The sequence below is a fragment of the Physella acuta genome, unplaced genomic scaffold, assembly GCF_028476545.2.
Source record: "Physella acuta isolate Inbredline_101_S28 unplaced genomic scaffold, ASM2847654v3 ptg001076l, whole genome shotgun sequence".
Lineage (NCBI taxonomy): Eukaryota > Metazoa > Mollusca > Gastropoda > Physidae > Physella > Physella acuta.
The window spans coordinates 91,729-109,859 of NW_026732593.1; the positions used below are offsets into that span (position 1 = coordinate 91,729).

Here is an 18,131-nt window from a genome sequence, read left to right on the forward strand (position 1 = left end):
TTGTATATTTGCTTCAAGTAATATAGCGTATATTATCTTTGTCCCGAAGTCTTCCGCTAGTGCATTACTGTGCTCATCATTTGACATATGAGGACTGTTGTAGACTTACATCGATAGCTATTTCTGTTACTCTTAAGATGTGTACCTATTACATAGGATTTTTCAAAGTATGAGCTCCACCGGCAAAATAACATATGCAAATAGTAGATTAAACGAATGGTTTACCTTAGGGGTCGGCAACCTGCGGCTGGCGAGCCGCATGCGGTTCTTTTGATGTCAAGATGCGGCTCTCCAGTTCCATGCAAAAATATTAATAATTATTTTATACGAGCCGACCCGCGGCATATCATACGCCTCTATTTAGTTGTTTTAGTTTCTACTTTTCAGTAATTCATAATTTGTGAATTCGACATTACCAATGCTGCCACTGAAAATATTATTAGGTCGTTGAGGACGATACTACCCCCACCCTCCTTTCTGGGGGAAAGGAGGGTGGGGGTAGTATCGTAGTACCCTACCCCCCTCGTGGAAGCAGCCTCCTCTTAGTTACATCCCCTAAGTTTAAAATCGTTTCAAACTAAATTACCTGCCCCTAATAGCCGTCACTAAACCCGGCTCTACGATTTGTAAACATTTAGCGTGAACCAAAGCTCACCAGACCATGTAGGGGTGGGGTGGTAGGGAGCGCGCTTACAGCTTGTTTTCTAGCGTCTCCCAGAAGAGAATTATATATATATGAGCCGACCCGCAGCGTGTCATACGCCGCTATTTAGTTGTTTTATTTTCTACTTTTCAGTAATTCATAATTTGTGAATTCGACAGTACCAATGCTGCCACTGAAAATATTTGCTTTAAAACACTACCCCCCCCCCCTTTCCCCTAACCCCGACCCTGCACCCCCCTCCCCCCGTGAAAGCAGCCTCCTCTTAGTTATTTCTTAGTTACCTCCTGTAAGGTTAAAATCGATCTAAATTATCTGCCCCTAATAGAAACCCGGCTCTACGGCTCTACGATTTGTTAACATTTAGCTTTGTAAACATTTAGCTTGACCACAACTCACCAGACAATGTGGGGGTAGGGTGGGGGTGGGGTGGGGTGGGGGTGGTAGTGATAGTGACAGAGAGAAAGAGAGGGGACTGCAAGGAGGCGCTTGCAGCTTGTTTTCTAACGGCTCCCAGAAGAGAATTATATATATAGATAGATTATTTTCAAAACTAATTAAAATTATTATAAAGAAAAACAACTTTAAACAGGATAAAAACACTAATCAGAGAACAATGAGAGTAGGTGAGGTAGAAAGTATACGGACAGCTGACAGCCGCTTGGGCACCAGCCCCAGCCCCACAATCGTGCTGTAGCCAGCCCCGTGGCGACGGTTCCATTCTTGCCACTGCCGACTTTTTCGAATATCGTTAAATGTGGAATACTATTTTTTTTAATTCAGAATGCATTTCTCTATCGGTAAGTATGCAATTATTTGACCCGAGTGACGTGTTTTTTAAAGTTAATAACTTCCTACGGTTGAGCCGGTGGGGTACGAGTTTACCCTGCGTTCAGTGAGGCGGAAGAAAAGCATGGTGAGAACCGAAGGACAGAAGCGACCGATTCCCAAGCCAGTAGTCGGAGTTGACCGTGTTCATGACTATCTGGCTATGGGAGACACCACCTGATGTCCGTAAAGAAAGAAAACAAGTTATTGGCTTCTAAAGTGGATTTTGATAGTTGTATAGTTTTTTTATTTGATTACTAATTTTATCATATCAGAGCTAGGTAAAATACTTTAATATGTTTTGTGCGAAATATTAGTATACTTTTTAAGCATAAATATTCTTTCATATTTAAAGCTATTTATTTTAAATCAAAATTCAAAAGTATATATCTAATCCTAATCAAATGCCAAAATATTTGAACAAAAATGTTAATGGCTCTTTAATATCTGGGAACTTACGTAAATTGTAACTTTTGGTTCTTCCGGCCTAAAAGGTTGCCGAACCCCGGTAACCTCACTCAAAGGTTTGTTTTTATTTATTTATTTTAATTTTTTTTATTTTTTGAATAATTAAGAGAATACTAAATTAGGACCTTGAAATACCATACAATTTGCAAACTATTGGGTCAACAAAACAAAAGCTTGTAAAGACTATGGTCTTCTTTTTAAAACTAGTATGAAAGAATAATTTTTTTAAAATGATAATAATTATTCACATTAAACAGTATGTATCAAAATTATTACTAGCAAAAAACTAATTTTTCCAATTTCTGTTTTGATACTAATAAGTATTTATTTTTATTATTTTCATCTTTCGAGAACATGAGTATTGGTTGTTTCCCTTTATCATAATTCATTTTATATAGCTGACACGTCCCAAATAGCTGAGATAAAAAAAATACTTAAAAAAAACTTTTTAAAAAACCACGTTTTTCTTGTGGACTAAAAAGTAGAAAATAACTATTTACATACATTTGATGACAAAAAACGTGGGTACGTTCACCATCAAATTTCCCGACCCATCTGCCCGACCCACGTTTTTTGTCATCAAATGTATGTAAATAGTTATTTTCTACTTTTTAGTCCACAAGAAAAACGTGGTTTTTTAAAAAGTTTTTTTTAAGTATTTTATTTTCTCCTTTTTAGTCCGTTGCTACACATGAAAAACGTGGTTTTTAAAAAAAGTTTTTAATATAGTTTATTTTCTACTTTATCCAATGACTTGATTAAGTATGACTTGACTAAGTGTTTATAAATACACGGACTAAAAATCTTGAGCGACCAGGATTCGAACCTGGGTTGTCGCGGCCACAACGCGAAGTACTAACCACTATACGATCACGGCCAGCGCGCTCACATCGATTGGGGCCGAAGTAACTGTGTCAATAGGCCTAAAGTCTTGTCGGTATCTTTAGAAATCATGTCCTCAATTTTATGGTCCTTGGGGCGTAATTAAATTAAGCTAATTACGGTCACTAATTGCTAGTTTTTATGATTGCATCTGAAATTGTTAGGCGAAAGTAGCATGCATGCCAAATTTCAGGTCGCTAGAGCAATCAGAAGTGGGCTAATTTTCGATGTCAATTTTAACAACAAACATCCAAACAAACAAACGCGAAGCTGAGTTAAGAAAAACGTTTTAAAAACGTGTTAAAAAATGAGTTTAATCTAACTTGCGTATACTATTTTTTTTTTTTTAAATGCCTGCGCCATAAGTTGTTAAGTAATCATATTAGACCAGCTTTAAACATCACTTCTGTGTGAAATGCCGTTAAAATAAACGCACCACCGGGTATCCGTTTGCGCTATTAGTTTTTCCAAGATACCTAATTTAAATAATAACAACGATTGGTTAGATATATAGTTATATACATGTAAACAATGTCGCCACAACATTTCTTGAATCTTAATATTGTCAACACTAGCGCCCAAACACCCCAGGTTGTGATGTATGATAACCTTGAGTGTATACTGAACACCCTCCACAAGAGTGGGGTAGAACATCCCTAGGGTCTAGGTCATCGAATGTAATAGGCCATCGTATCCATAGTGTAGGCCGCTCTGCTAGACAAGCGTCGGCCTTATAGTGTTTTAGGGGAGCCCCTTGGAGTTACGGGTCACTTAACTGCATGATGACGCCCTTAACTCAGTTTGACCGTTGATTCAAGCAGTACCCCTGACTCTATTTGTTAAGATAACTCGGGGTACTGCAATACCTTGCAATGCCCCTTCTAGGTACCGCCCTTTTGATATTTGATTTTTTTATGGAAGAAACCTGACCTAGAGTGTACACAACACACTCACGTAGTTGTATGGATATGAGGTGAGTAATGCAGTGATAAATAACAGATAGACACAAAGATAGGCATACTTTAATATAGAAATAAGTATATACGAGCCGGCCCGCGGCATAACATACGCCGCTATTTAGTTGTTTCTAATTTTCAATAATTCATAATTTGTGAATTCGACAGTACAAACGCTGACACTGAAAATATTTCTTTAAAACACTATAAGTAGCTCGTTAAGGACCATAACCCCCCCCCCCCCCCTTCCTTCCCTGTCTTGTGTAAAGTATGGTGGTACTCTACCAATCAAAGGCAGTACTCCAGGCTTTTATATACTGATTTTTGTGTATCAATACGTTTTATGACAAAGATTATTGACACGTATATCGAAAATGAATAATCGATCATTCATCCTTGGCAATAGATTTAGTTCAAGTTTCTGATTGATTAATGTTACAACAGATCGAAGACATCCTGATCAACCAGTGCAATCATCGAACACAAAACACTCGCCACATTTTCTCCTAGACATTTCGAACAAACCTATTGTCACCGCCTCACCCCAAACACCCACAGCACACCTGAAAATACAGAACACTAATTGAACTTAACTGAACCTTCCTTAAACGTAAACAAGAATACCTGGATATAATGAACAATTCGAATGTACTGTGAACCCCCCTCCCCCACCCCGACCTCCATATCTTCACCAGAGTACATCAACAGACTAAACAACGCTAATGTTATTTTATTATCTTTAACCTTTTCCCTGTCTATTTTATTGCGGATTTTAATTGCAGCTTGCAGGGGTGACGTATGCCAGGGGCCGACGTATCAGATGGGATATTGGTTTTATGGCTGCAGCTATTGATGGTCTGGCTGCTATTGCAGGTTAACCACTCAACCACAACTTGTGTGATTGACATTTTCTTGATCCTAAACCTTACCTTATCCATACTTATAACTTTAGATGTAGACTTAAATTAGCGAGGTTAACTTTTTCTTGATCCTAAACCTGACCTTATAACCTTGAACCAGCGTCAAGTATCCTGTGGATCAAGTGCCATAAGCGAATCATTAAGTTACTACATTCGTTTTTTTTAAAGCTTTCATTTAGCTTATGATTGTCCGAATGTGGGCTGTGACGGGAACAGGGCATTTCCCCCTTGTCAATTACCCCCCCCCCCGGACATCCCCCCGACATTACCCCCCCCCCCCCCTTATTTTTAACTCACTTAAAATATATTTAAATTTTCGACCAAATCTTTTAATTTAAGAAGTCAAGTTTGTTTTATTTTCTTATTTTCAGCTCGCTTCATTTAAAAGCTTATTATTATAAAGGTTTTTACAGAAAATTGTTTTTATTTAAAAATTGATTTATTTTCGCCACTCGTAAGATAGTTGGCAATATTACACCGCCCCGAATTAGCTGTAATTTCGTTTTAGCAATGTCGGTTATAAATCGTTAAAATGTTTTTAAGTTTTATAAAAACGCAAGTAGACGCAAATGGCTCTTTACACAAACGGTAATGCTGATCTTCATACTCAACTTTAATTTTTCCTAATCCAGTCCATTGTGACGTGTCGCCATATTCGACCAAGGTGAATAACTGCGGTTTGTTTATGAAGTCTACAATTTTGTGAGAATGAGATTGAATGAGGGAAAATTGGCAGATAACTACAGTTGTTTTAACGTAGTTTTAATAATTTAAAATACAATTTTCAGCACTAGTGTCTCAAGGAATTCAGACATTTTTAGATACATTTATTGTATAACAAAATCTCACAACTAAACAACTATTGACTAGTCTATGGTTGGGGAGAGGACGTAATCAATAGGGCTTGTAAATAGGTCACCAATTTCTTATCATACTAGCCAGCTAGTATTTTTCAAACCAATTGTGAATATGTTTATCAAATCGGTAAAAAAGAAATAAAAGTTACTTACGCTATTGTTAAGTTATTTAAAATCGTAAAAAACTGACAATAATCTTTGAGAACTCACCTGACATTGGCTAACGAGATGTCAAATTTTAAGTAAGAGAAACAATGCGACTTACAAGCCCTATTACTTGAATAGATGTCTATTGCTCAGCAGCAAGCGTTCATTTGTTTACATGTTTGCTTAAATCAAAATTTAACTTTTGTAACAGGCCAAGCTAACCCCCCCCCCCCCCCCCCCCCAGGTTCCAGAAACGCCAGCATGCCCCACCCCAGCGCCACACACCACTCCTAGACGGCGCACGATGACGCAGCTGGTGCAGAACGCGACGGACGAGCCGTGGATAAAACCGGAGGACCACCCCCACACGGACTCTCTCCGTGACCCCCACTGGAACCTCACGGTCAACGGTTCCCTGATCATGGGTCTGCTGCTGAGGGTGACCTCGGGGAACCAGAGTTCGGTTCCCGTGACGTCACTGGAGCCAGAGGATTACAGCTACGATTACGAGGATTCGGTGTCCAACATTCCCCTGGACGCGCTCATCCCCAACGCCATTGGGTACGGGGTGACCCTCGTGGTGGGACTGACGGGGAACCTCTTGGTGATTATCTCCGTGGCCAGGTGAGTTACAGTTTTTTAGTTAAACAGGGGACTCAACTGTGGTTATTTGAAAGTTTTTTTTAGTTAACCAGGGGACTGAACTGTGGTTGTTTGAAGTTTTTAAGTTAACCAGGGGACTGAACTGTGGTTACTTGAATAGACAGACTCACAAGACTCAAATGCACTGAAAGTTGTGACTGATAGTCGACATGGGGAAGGAAATAAAATATACGAGCTATTTAGTTGTTTTATTTTCTACTTTTCAGTAATTCATAATTTGTGAATTTGACAGTACCAAAGCTGCCACTGAAAATGTTTGCTTTAAAACACTATTAGATGGTCGACACCCTCCTCCTTTCCCCCAACCCAACCAGTTCACCAGACCATGTAGGGGTGGGGGTGGTAGGAAGCGCGCTTACAGCTTGGTGTTTTCTATCGTCTCCAAGAAGAGAATCATATATACAGATTGGTGCTAGAATGACGGTAGACACAATTTTATAAAGACGCCAGATCAAAAGATATCTCCAAACGCATGTTAGATAAAATGCGTCTCCGTATTCTTTTAGTTTTAAAGCAGGTAATTGTATTTCAAAATTGTCTCGAAAAAACATACAAAAATGAACCATTTTTTACCAAAATACTGTCCGACGTTAATAAAGTTAAGCTAAGTCAACAATCAGACCTAAATATATGTTCATATGTTTTTGACCTCGGCATATGAAGAGATTTTGCGTTCGGCACTATGCAAGACCACCCTTATTATTCCTAACGTGAGTCAGGTACCCATCAGAGCTGGGTGGACTCAGTGACCTTCTGCAGTCACGAGTCCGGACCGAGATCGGAAATCAATACCTTCGGTCTAAATATAGGCCCTCGTTTAAAAAATGTAGGCCCTATACTTAAGAAATACTTCTGTATAACTATAAGCCTTTAACATCACATCTTCTACATGACTACAGGTGTATAAACTCTTATATAAACTCAAAGGATCATAAACCTTGCAGTTGAGGTCGCTTTGTGCTCTAGACTATTGCATAATCAGTTTTCTTGTTAAAATTTGAGAACTAATTAAATTAAATTAAGCTTCCTTTAATTAATACGTCGACTCGCTATAACATTCAGAGCTAATTAAAAATTTAGTTAGTCTAGGGAGAGGTCAGGTGACCAGGTACATAATTGCAGTCATCAGACCAAACGTAAGTCGTATAGTATACGTGCATAATTTAAAGCCATACATTAAGAATGGGGAAGAAGGTAATGTCAGAATGAACAAGATATACGATATCGATGATGTCGGGTTTTTTTAAACCCTCAAGAGTGTGATAACTACTTCCTTGTGTGTATATTACACTACCAAGAACACGATAGCTCTAATCAAATTGGTTTTTACATATTTATAATATTATGACGTTTCAGCTAAGGTTACATAGAAATCCATATTTTGAAATGTATTAATATAAAAATAGGATTAGGGGAAAAAATTCGGGTAATTGATATTTTATAAAATTATCATTAAAGTCAAAATGAAATTTAGAGTCCAATTGTAAAAGTTTAATTGCAACTAGAATACCCGTCATCCCTTGGATAACTGTGGGTTTCGGGGGTCATCCATCAAAAAACATCACGTCTGTCACTCAGAGGCATAGCGAGCCTTCCCGGCGCCCGGGGACAAACTTTTCGATTTTAACCCCCCCCCCCCAAGATTTCGATTTTCAACCCCCCCCCCCCCTCAAACTTTTGATGTGCACCCCCTCCCCCCCCCCACTCAAACTTTCGATTTGAACCCCCCTCAACCTTTCAATTTATTTTTCCAAACCATTTTGGCGCCCCAACATACGTCCCCCCGCCCCCCCCCCCCTTTCACCTCCCCCCCGCCTCCCCTTCCCCCCCCCCCCTTCACCTCCCCCCCGCCTCCCCTTCCCCCCCCGCCTCCCCTTTCCCCCCCCCCCCCCCGCCTCCCCTTCCCCCCCCCCCCCCCGCCTCCCCACCCCCCTCCCCCCCCGCCTCCCCACCCCCCCCCCCCCTCCTCGCTACGCTACTGCAGTGTCACTTATCGTCACAAAAACAGAGCCCACATTCAAAAATATGTTTCTTATCTTTTAAAAACACCGAAAACACCGATTTCGGACTATCCCTTCATATACTGACGTCACATGTGACCTACTCAACTCTACTTCACCTGCCCAGTGTCCCGCCAAGTCTCAGACAACATGTTTTTATCGTTTAAAAAACGATTCCAGCCGAGCATGTCTCTGACCACACTATCCTTTCATATGGTTAGGACAAAGAAACAGATGAACTCTACTTCACCTGCCCTGTATCCTGCCAAGTTCAGATAGGCAACTTTATCATTAACATCTAAAAAAAAAAATTGAAAAAAAATATCATTTTTTATCGTTAACATCTAAAAAAAAAAAATTGAAAAAAAAAATATCATTGACATATTGGTCTAGAACCTGTACCACTCGCATGAGAGCGGACTACGCTACAAACTTAGCTATTTACTCGTGACGTCACAAATGAATTTTTATACTATACTTTGATGCAACTTGATTTCGAGCGTCTAGTCTAGAAGTAGTAACTTTCAAATTAAATTTTATCTTAAATTAGCCAAACAAAGATTTATATAAAATAATTAAGGCCTGAAATAGATTCTAGATGTATTAAGGCCTGAAATAGATTCTAGATGTAGAATTTACATTAAGTCTAGATTTAGAATTTACATTGAGTTTAGTGACCTAGATCTAGATCTAGGCTAGATTCATAAATTTCCTTCGACAGCTGATCTTTAGATCTAGAGAAATTTATTGTAAACCTAAATGAAAAAAGACAGTTGAAAATTGATATAAGTGTTGGAACGTAATAAATACAGCAAACGGACGTATTGTTAAAGTTATGACCGACAGAAAATTAGATTTAGAACGCGTTAAACTTTGGAATGGGAACACAATTTTCTTCGATAGACGCCGCCATTTTATTGTACTAAAGAGTCAACAAAAAACTCTGACGTCACTATCAAGGGACGTCACTATCCCCACAAAAGTTTATTCAAAGTATTAACATTTTAAAAAAAATACGGTTAATTTAACAATGAATAAATCAATAAATTAATTAACGTCTTTAAATAAATTTGTGATTAACAGTCTGTCTGCATTAAAAAATTATTCTCTACCTACATACTATTTTACAGCTGTCCCGGTAGAGTCGAACATATCACAATAGTCAATCAGGCAAACAAACAAATAAATATTCAAACATGTAAACAAACTTGACTTTTAGTAGTATATAGATTGATCGCGTTGCTCCTGAATATAACCTAATCTCATTGATATAGCATACATGATTGTGTATAGCATTTCTCGGCCCTGCACTTATTACAATCACTCCATCGATAAAAAAACCTGTTGATCATTACATTATTTGCCATAAATCTAAATTTGTGCTTTTCATGGCCATGTTAATTTGTGTGATTTAAAAGAAAAATCGAGCGTTGTTCAGAAGGTTCGGACGTTATGATCGATTACTTGCCCAAACAAATATGTTTGTCTAAAAACAAAATTTCATTTCCAATCCGCGAACGGACCCACTGAAATGTAGTTTAAAAATAAACATTTCTTGTTACCTACGCATGTGTTAAAATATTCCAAAAATATTTATCGAAGCTTCGTGAATTCATTCGGAACGGTGTGGTTCAGCGGTAGAGTACACGAATACCCGCAAGTTCAAGGTCCACAGGCTGTAGGCTATCTCTGAATCCACTGAACCGTGAATACACCCGACTCATGTTGGGTAAAGACGGCTGGGAATAGTGCTAACAAAACAAAGCTTCGTATGGCGAGTTCAGATTATTATTTGAACTCTACTTTATCTGTCCAAGATCCATTTGTCTTAAAGAAAAGTTAACTAACTGATATATAATGCTACCAGAATAGAAGCTATATATACTTTAGTATTCGAACAACGGTCGATCAATTGATTACAGTTAAAAGCATTTCGAAAGCGAATCGACATTTACACAGTTAACTTTGTCTGCCTTGAATAGATATCAAATGTGAAGATATAGTGAGATGTGTAAGCACTGTATTTTTTTTTAAAATAATTCTTTTTCTTCTGAGTGTCCATGTTATAGTTACATGAGTGTTTAGTATATCGGTGTTGAATATTATAAGTATTCTATGTAAGCGCTGTGTTTTTAAAACGTTTATTATTGCTTTGTTTGTAGAACGGCGTGGTCGGATGGTAGAGCTAACGAGTTAACCCCAAAGTCTTAAGTTCGATCCCGGGCTCGAGTCTGTAGAACTTTCCTGAGTCCACCCAGCTGTTATGAGTACCTGACCCACGTTAGGTAAACTAATTCAGCTATGCAAAACATTTACCACACTACCGCTCTGTATGCCGAAGTCACTGAAACAGATGAACTCTACTTCATCTACCTCATGAATCTTGGACACGACGAGAAAAGACGACGACGATTGTACATTTTGTGTCATATAACACAAACCTTCATTGTTACAATGTTAGTTATAGTCTTCCCCCAATCTTTAATGAATAGTTTTCTCCCTCTGAGAACAACAACACACGCGTGAAGTAAAGAAAAAAAAAACACCATTTGAAGAACAAAGACGAGTTGAGATTGCAATACTGCTGCTCCCACGCTTAATAAAAACAAGAATAAAAGAAAACTTGTAAATTGCCAATATTGAAAAAAACGTAATCCTCGTCCTCGTTTTCATCAAAATATGATGAAATTTTAATAGCTGCGCGCGATAATTATTCACATTAAAAAATAATTTCTGTGACATTCGGCGATGGGTTTATGATGTAGAAAAAGATAAAAATGTGAACAGACTCTAGGCGGAAATACATCTTTGGCAATAAAAAAAGAAAGTTCATGAACGACAATATTAAGTCCGAAGCCCAAGGCTTCATGAGTATTTGATTGGCTAAGCGTCCCTGGTAACGAGTGCACACGCTTGCAAACAACAACACCTTAAGGACGTGTTGAGGAACTTTTATATTTACCCCGTTAGGCGCCCCAGTGTTAGAACATCTTACTTTACAATCGAGATTAAGTAGAGTACTTACTTTTTTCGTTACAAAAAGTATTAAAAATGAAAATGTTCATTATAAGTATATCTTCTTCTTTTTCGTTCTTAATTTTAGTGTTTGAAGGGTTTCCCTCCAGCACAATTAAGTATATGTTTTAACTGATTATGCACCAGTGAGGTCATTGACTCCTATTTCAGCCTGCTTTTCTTTTTGGATTTGCTTCCATAGCCTTTGTCCAACCAAGAACAAGGCAGCAGTTGTTTGATTTTGGAGTTGTCTCTCCTAGAAGAGTTGCTTTCCCTAGCTATCGAGCCTCATCTGCCCGAGGTTTCGAACTTGAGACTTTTCGGTTTTAGCAACTGCTAGGTTTACCGACTTGACCCCCCCCCCCTTAGTAGTATATAATAATATAGGAAACAAGAGGAAATCTTTAATGTATATTTTCATATAAGAGGCGAATTTGGATTTATATAAAGATAGTATAAATGGGAAGGGCAGGGTCGAGTCTAAAACTGGATGTAGTGTGTTACGTCGTTTGTGAACAATACATGTGCAGGTTGAGAACTTGGTAACGAAACGGCTCCCGGGGTTTATTTCCGGGGGGGGGATGAGTATGTACAGGGTTTTTTCTGTGTGTGTGTGGGGGGGGTTATGACCAGGGGAATTATGTCGAAGGGTTTATGTCCAGGGGGGTTTATGACCGGAAACCCAACGAAACAAGGAATTGGGTGGTCAGGCAGAAGAGCATTGGATTGCTCTCTAAAAGCCCCGAGTTTGTACCCCGGAAAGATGAGTCTCATTATCAGAAGACAGTCGCTAATAAAGGAGAGAAAGATCCAAAAACAAACAACTACCGCCTTGCTGATTGTTTATAGGCAGACGAAAGCTATGAAAGTGACGCTAGAAGACAAAAGCTATGGACGCAATTCTAGATTTAAAAAAACGGAAGTCAAGACTTTAAGAGTAAGCAATCATACGCTCTGCTACCCGGCCACGCCCTCCCCCACAATGGGTGGATGGAAATTGTCCTATTTTGGTCTAACCTAATATGTTTACGACCCGTAAGTTGTTTCTGAAGCCTCTGTTAAACCTGGCAGAAGCACTCGATGACGCGGCGATTCTGGACTAGTGCACTTGGTGATTGCAAGGGGGACCAATTTTCTGGAGGCTCTCGACCTTGTAGCTCGCACACGTCACCACAAATGTGGTGTTTTGTGGTGCATTCAGGTGTCGAGTGAGTAGTTTACACCAAACAACAACAGATAATTGACGAGGGAGTGGTGGTAGGGTGGGGGGCGGAGAAAATGGTTTTTTTTAAAACCCTAGCCTTAAAAACCTTTAAATGCAAAAAGCTAAAAATCGACTATTGAAAAAGAAAAGACGTTTTTTTTGTTTTAACTTTGACATCAAATTTAAGTTTGGTATATCGTTATTTGCTATACAAGCCTTAAGCATTTGACAGTATGTCTAAGAAACTAGACTCCAGAAAGTGATGTCTAAGAAACTAGACCCCCAGATAGTAATGTCTAAGAAACTAGACCCCCAGATAGTAATGTCTAAGAAACTAGACCCCAGATAGTGATGTCTAAGAAACTAGACCCCCAGATAGTAATGTCTAAGAAACTAGACCCCAGATAGTGATGTCTAAGAAACTAGACCCCCAGATAGTAATGTCTAAGAAACTAGACCCCCAGATAGTAATGTCTAAGAAACTAGACCCCAGATAGTAATGTCTAAGAAACTAGACCGCAGATAGTGATGTTTGAGAAACTCGACCCTTAGATAGTAATGTCTAAGAAACTAGACCCCCAGATAGTAATGTCTAAGAAACTCGACCCCTAGATAGTAATGTCTAAGAAACTAGACCCCCAGATAGTAATGTCTAAGAAACTAGCCCCCCAGATAGTAATGTCTAAGAAACTAGAACCCCAGATTGATATCTCACGATGACAGTTCTGTAGGATGAAGACTGAAGAGGTCATGATATCACAACCCGGAAGTGTAAATTGACCTCGCTTTCAGTTCATCACTCATTTATTATTGATGGATTTTCAAAAAAAAAATTTGAAAAGTTTGACGTACTCTAGAGGTTTTAAGTAGCATAAACAATAAACAACGACGGCAGTAAACATATTCAAACACACCCACACACATGAACACATACTAAAATAAATACATAGATATATATATATATATATATATATATATATATATATATATATATATATATATATATATATATATATATATATATATATATATTTATTTATTTATTTATTTATTTATAAGTGTGTGCGTTTGTGTGTATGTGCGTGTGTGTGAGAGTGTGTATGTGTTTGTGGGGGGTGGGGGGCTTTGTATGTGGACGTGTGTGTGATATATGTAGTGTGTGGTGTATGTATGTTAACGACATTTACGTGTGGTGTATGATGTGGTGTATGTGTGCGTACGTGCGATTGCGGTGTGTGTATTTGAGTGTGAGTGTGTGTGTGTGCTTATACCAGCCTTTTTCTTCAAATATCGCGAGATACGGAATTTCCAGGGAGAACATGAATAATTAAGACCCTCCTCCCACGTGACATCCCTAAAGGCCGGCGCACCCGGCAGCACTTGTACGATTTCCGGTTGAGGGCGATCATATCACTTCCCTTGTAAATTTGTAAACAGAGCCATTTGTTTTTATTTTGCTTTAATTAGAAGGGGAGATAACATACTGTAAAGGGGGATAACACAATAATTTATTGCATAATGAAGACGAGAGCCAAATTATTGATATATGCATTTTAAAAAAAACTGTAGCTCAATGTTTAAAATATAGTGTTCGGTAAAAATAAAATGATCATAGATTTTAGGATGATGTAACTCATGGGAAAAAAGTGTTATCTAGTATTGGGTCGTCCATATGAAACGTCATCAGTTATAAGGGGGGGGGGGTGGTGGGGGGGGGGCTTATTTCATAATTATTCTTAAGGTTTAAGAAACATTACCTAGTAGTTTAATTTTTTTAAATTCTTATAAATGATAATTATGATAAGCAGCGGCGTAGCGAGGTCGGGTGTCTCCCGATGCGGCACTTAATGGTGTCGTCCCCCAGAGGCATAGCGACCCTTCCCGGGGACAAACTTTCAATATTTTCGATTTGCATACCCTTCCCCCCCCCCCCCCTCAAACTTTCGATTTGCACCTGTTAAAAGACTATTTAACACTCGAATTAATCACTTAATTAAGTGGAATTATCATTTTTCTCTATATATTTTGCTATTTTTTGCCTTGGTGTCACTCCCCTAAATGGTGTCACCCGGTGCGGTCCGTACCCCCCATCCCCCACCCCCCCACCCCCTTCCCCACCCTCGCTACGCCTCTGATGATAAGAATTATATGTACGTGATGCGGAGAAAATATTTTAGATTGAAGGAGGGTCTGGATTTATGACTATTGCACAGTGGAGGAGGGTGCAAGTTTATAAATGGATAAAGTTATGTAAATTTCTTAGTAATAAAACAGATAGTATTAGTTACTGCAGCTACCATTTGTTTTTGTAAATTCCTTTACGCCTGTGAAATAATAATTCACACAGGTTGTAAATTCTTGCAATGTCACTTAACCTTAGCAACGAAATTTTGAAAGTTTGAAACACAAGTTCCACATATTAGGACATGTAGGTGCCTAATTTAAAAAAAATAAACCAATGTAACACATTTTATCTTCTTCTCCGTTCTTAATTGTAATATTGGAAGTAATTTCTGCCGACACTATAAGGTATTATGTTTCAGCATGTTTTGCGCCATATAAGCCGTTGACTGAATTCAGCCTGCTTTTCTTTCTGGATTTGCTTCCATAGTCTTTGTCCAACTAAGAACAAACTACAAGGCAGCAGTTGTCTGATTTAGGACTTTTGTCTCTAAAATGGGTTGCTGTTCCCAGCTATCGAGCCTACCTACCCGGGTGGTTCGAACTCGATTTAGTAAGCATGAGCTTTATCGACCCGACCACACCGACCCCTACATTTTATCTGAGTAATAGTTGTCTTTGTACAATATGATTTATAGTTAGTAAATATATCTGCTTCGTCAAATTTGGATTTGTTTTAAAATAATATGAACTTTAAAGAACAAAGATATATAGTGAACTATTCGATTTATAGAAAGTGAATATATCTGCTTCGTTAAATTTAAATTTGTTTTTTAAAAAAAATAATATTATTTTTAAGTAACAAAGATATATAGTATGTGCTTATAGGTTGACACTCGATGTATCCTGGCCGGCCAATCCTAGCATTGGCCGACTTCGGGCTTTGACCGTAACATATACACGGTTGGGGTTTCTTGGTGTTCTTGTCTGATTATAGGAATAAAAAGAAAAACAGTTTATATAGGTAGTTTATTGAGGTGTCTCTTTCAGTTCAAGTTTGAATATTTAGAAAGTAAAGAGTAAACAATCAGAAGTAAATTTTTAAAATCTTTTAAAAAACCCTTGTGCATTTAAAATGATAAACAAGTAATTAACAAAACCAATTAAGAAATAAATAACACATGTTAAGGAAAAAGTATTTTTAAAAGTATGTAAAAAAAAACTAAATTGCGAGTTCAATGTCTTGGCGAAACTGAATAGTTAACCTTAAAGAAACGTTTATAATTGTCGTTGTACTCTCTAGACACCATTTTAATCACCACCATCCACCTGCGCCCCCTCCCCCTTCCTCTCCTTAAAAAAAATCAACAAAACAATGTATTTGTAATTTCTATTGTTTCATACGATGTATTTCCGTGAAAAAAAATTACACAAAATTTCCGCACAATTTAAACATGGTGGGCGGATGTTGCAGCGTGTTAAGTTTGTGGACGTATTGATTTTTTTTAAAGTGACTCATACAAGAAATGAAATTATTTATTCTAATCCCTAGATTTTTCCTCTGTTTATCACGTTTTTTTTGTTTATGCGAAGTTAGCGGAATCTCGCTGGGTAAACTTGATACTTCCATGACGTTCGCAGAAAAGCTCGTGTTTGCGATGAATATTTAATGTCCTAAACACGACGCACGGAGAGTCGCTTAAAAGCAAGCAATTAAAACGCATTAGACAGAAAATCTGAAGGCTGGGCAGAAAGCAGGGTGGGGTGGGTGGGTGGGGGGAGGTTCACCTTGACATACGATGGTAGAAATATTTATAGTGATGTGTTCAGGTTGACATAAGATGGTAAAAATGTTAATAAAGAGGTTTTTAACATTATACAGATTGTAGAAATATTTATAATGGTGTGTTAAGCATCACGCAAGAAATATTTATAATCAGTGGCGTAGCGAGGTCGGGTGTCACCCGGTGCGGCACTTAATGGTGTCACCCCCCAGAGGCGTAGCGACCCTACCCGCGGACAAATTTTCGATTTGCAGCCCCCCCCCCCTCAAACTTTCGATTTGCAACCCCCCCCCCCTCAAACTTTTGATTTGCACCCCCCACCCCTCAAGTTTTTCTCTATATATTTTGCTATTTTTTTTTTTTTTTGCCTTGGTGTCACCCCCCTAAATGGTGTCACCCGGTGCGGTCCACACCCCCGCCCCCCCCCCCCCTCGCTACGCCTCTGTTTATAATGATGTGTTCAGCATTATTCATTATGGTAGAAATATTTATAAAGAGGTTTTCATCATGATACAAAATATTAGAGATATGTATAATGATGTGTTTATAAATATTTATACTGATGTATTTAACGTAACATGGGACGGCGCGATTCAACATAACACACATTTGTAGACTCATCTTTAATGATATTCATATTTATTTTCTTAAAACACATTCACACTTTCAACATATAGTTGCCTAAACATATCTAGAACTGTTTACAATAAATTCAATCTTAAAAAACATCTACATTTTCTTTTACAATGAGTACTGCAAAAAATATTTCTTTATATTCGTTACACGCGCGCAGTAATACACAATTACAATTCAGTAAAATTCGCAGAGGTGAACAATTGATTCAAATGTTAAGATTTTATCGTCAAGGTAATGGGGGGGGGGGTATATACAATATTAGCATACGTTAAATACAATAGCCCATTGTACTATAGTGACTGGCATACTTCAGCAGCACCATCATAAACATACATTAAACCCATCATCTACCTGTGTATGTTAGTACAGTAGTAGCCTACATAGCAGTCGCTTAACAAATTGGGGGGGGGGGGTGCAGACCGCACAGGGTGACACTATTTAGAGGGTTAACACCACATTTTTTAAATTGTAAACTATTAGTATCAAAATATGTTTTATCCAGTTGAAAAATAAATTGTAAGGGGTGAGGGGGTGACACTAAAACTGAAAAGACAAAAATTAATGGAAAGGGTGGAGTGACACCTTCACTTATCATACCGGGTGGTACCCGACCTTGTGACGCCACGTCAAAAATTAATGGGTGTTTAATCAGTTAGTTCTTTTACAATGTAATTAATTATGTACCACAATTTAGTATCCTCAGAAAGTTATTGACATAAAATATGTGCACAACAGATTGCAGCAGTTTTAAAAAAAAACTATTTTAATGCCACACATTTTTTTTCTTGATATTTAATAAATAATTTTTTTTTAATCAGGTAGTGTTAATGTGACAAAGTGAGCCTGTATTATGTTTTTTTCCCAGACAGTTTTTGTGTGTTGAGATGGTGTTTTCATGTGGTGGCTTAGACTGTATTACAGTCGCTAATAACAATTTTTTTTTAAACAGTAATGCTGGAAAATAAATTATTGATATTTTTTTTAATAAA

The 18,131-nt window shown here is 38.0% G+C and overlaps 1 protein-coding gene across 1 annotated transcript in view; it reads left to right on the forward strand.

Annotated features, from left to right (window-relative positions):
* Positions 1-6,023: 6,023 nt before the first annotated feature.
* LOC131955538 (QRFP-like peptide receptor) overlaps positions 6,024-18,131 on the forward strand; it is a gene marked incomplete at its 3' end in the record, with an annotated part of 47,454 nt that continues 35,346 nt past the window's right edge. Inside the window, exon 1 of the mRNA XM_059319694.1 lies at positions 6,024-6,343. Coding sequence (XP_059175677.1) covers positions 6,024-6,343 — 320 coding nt within the window. The remainder of the gene's footprint in view (positions 6,344-18,131) is intronic.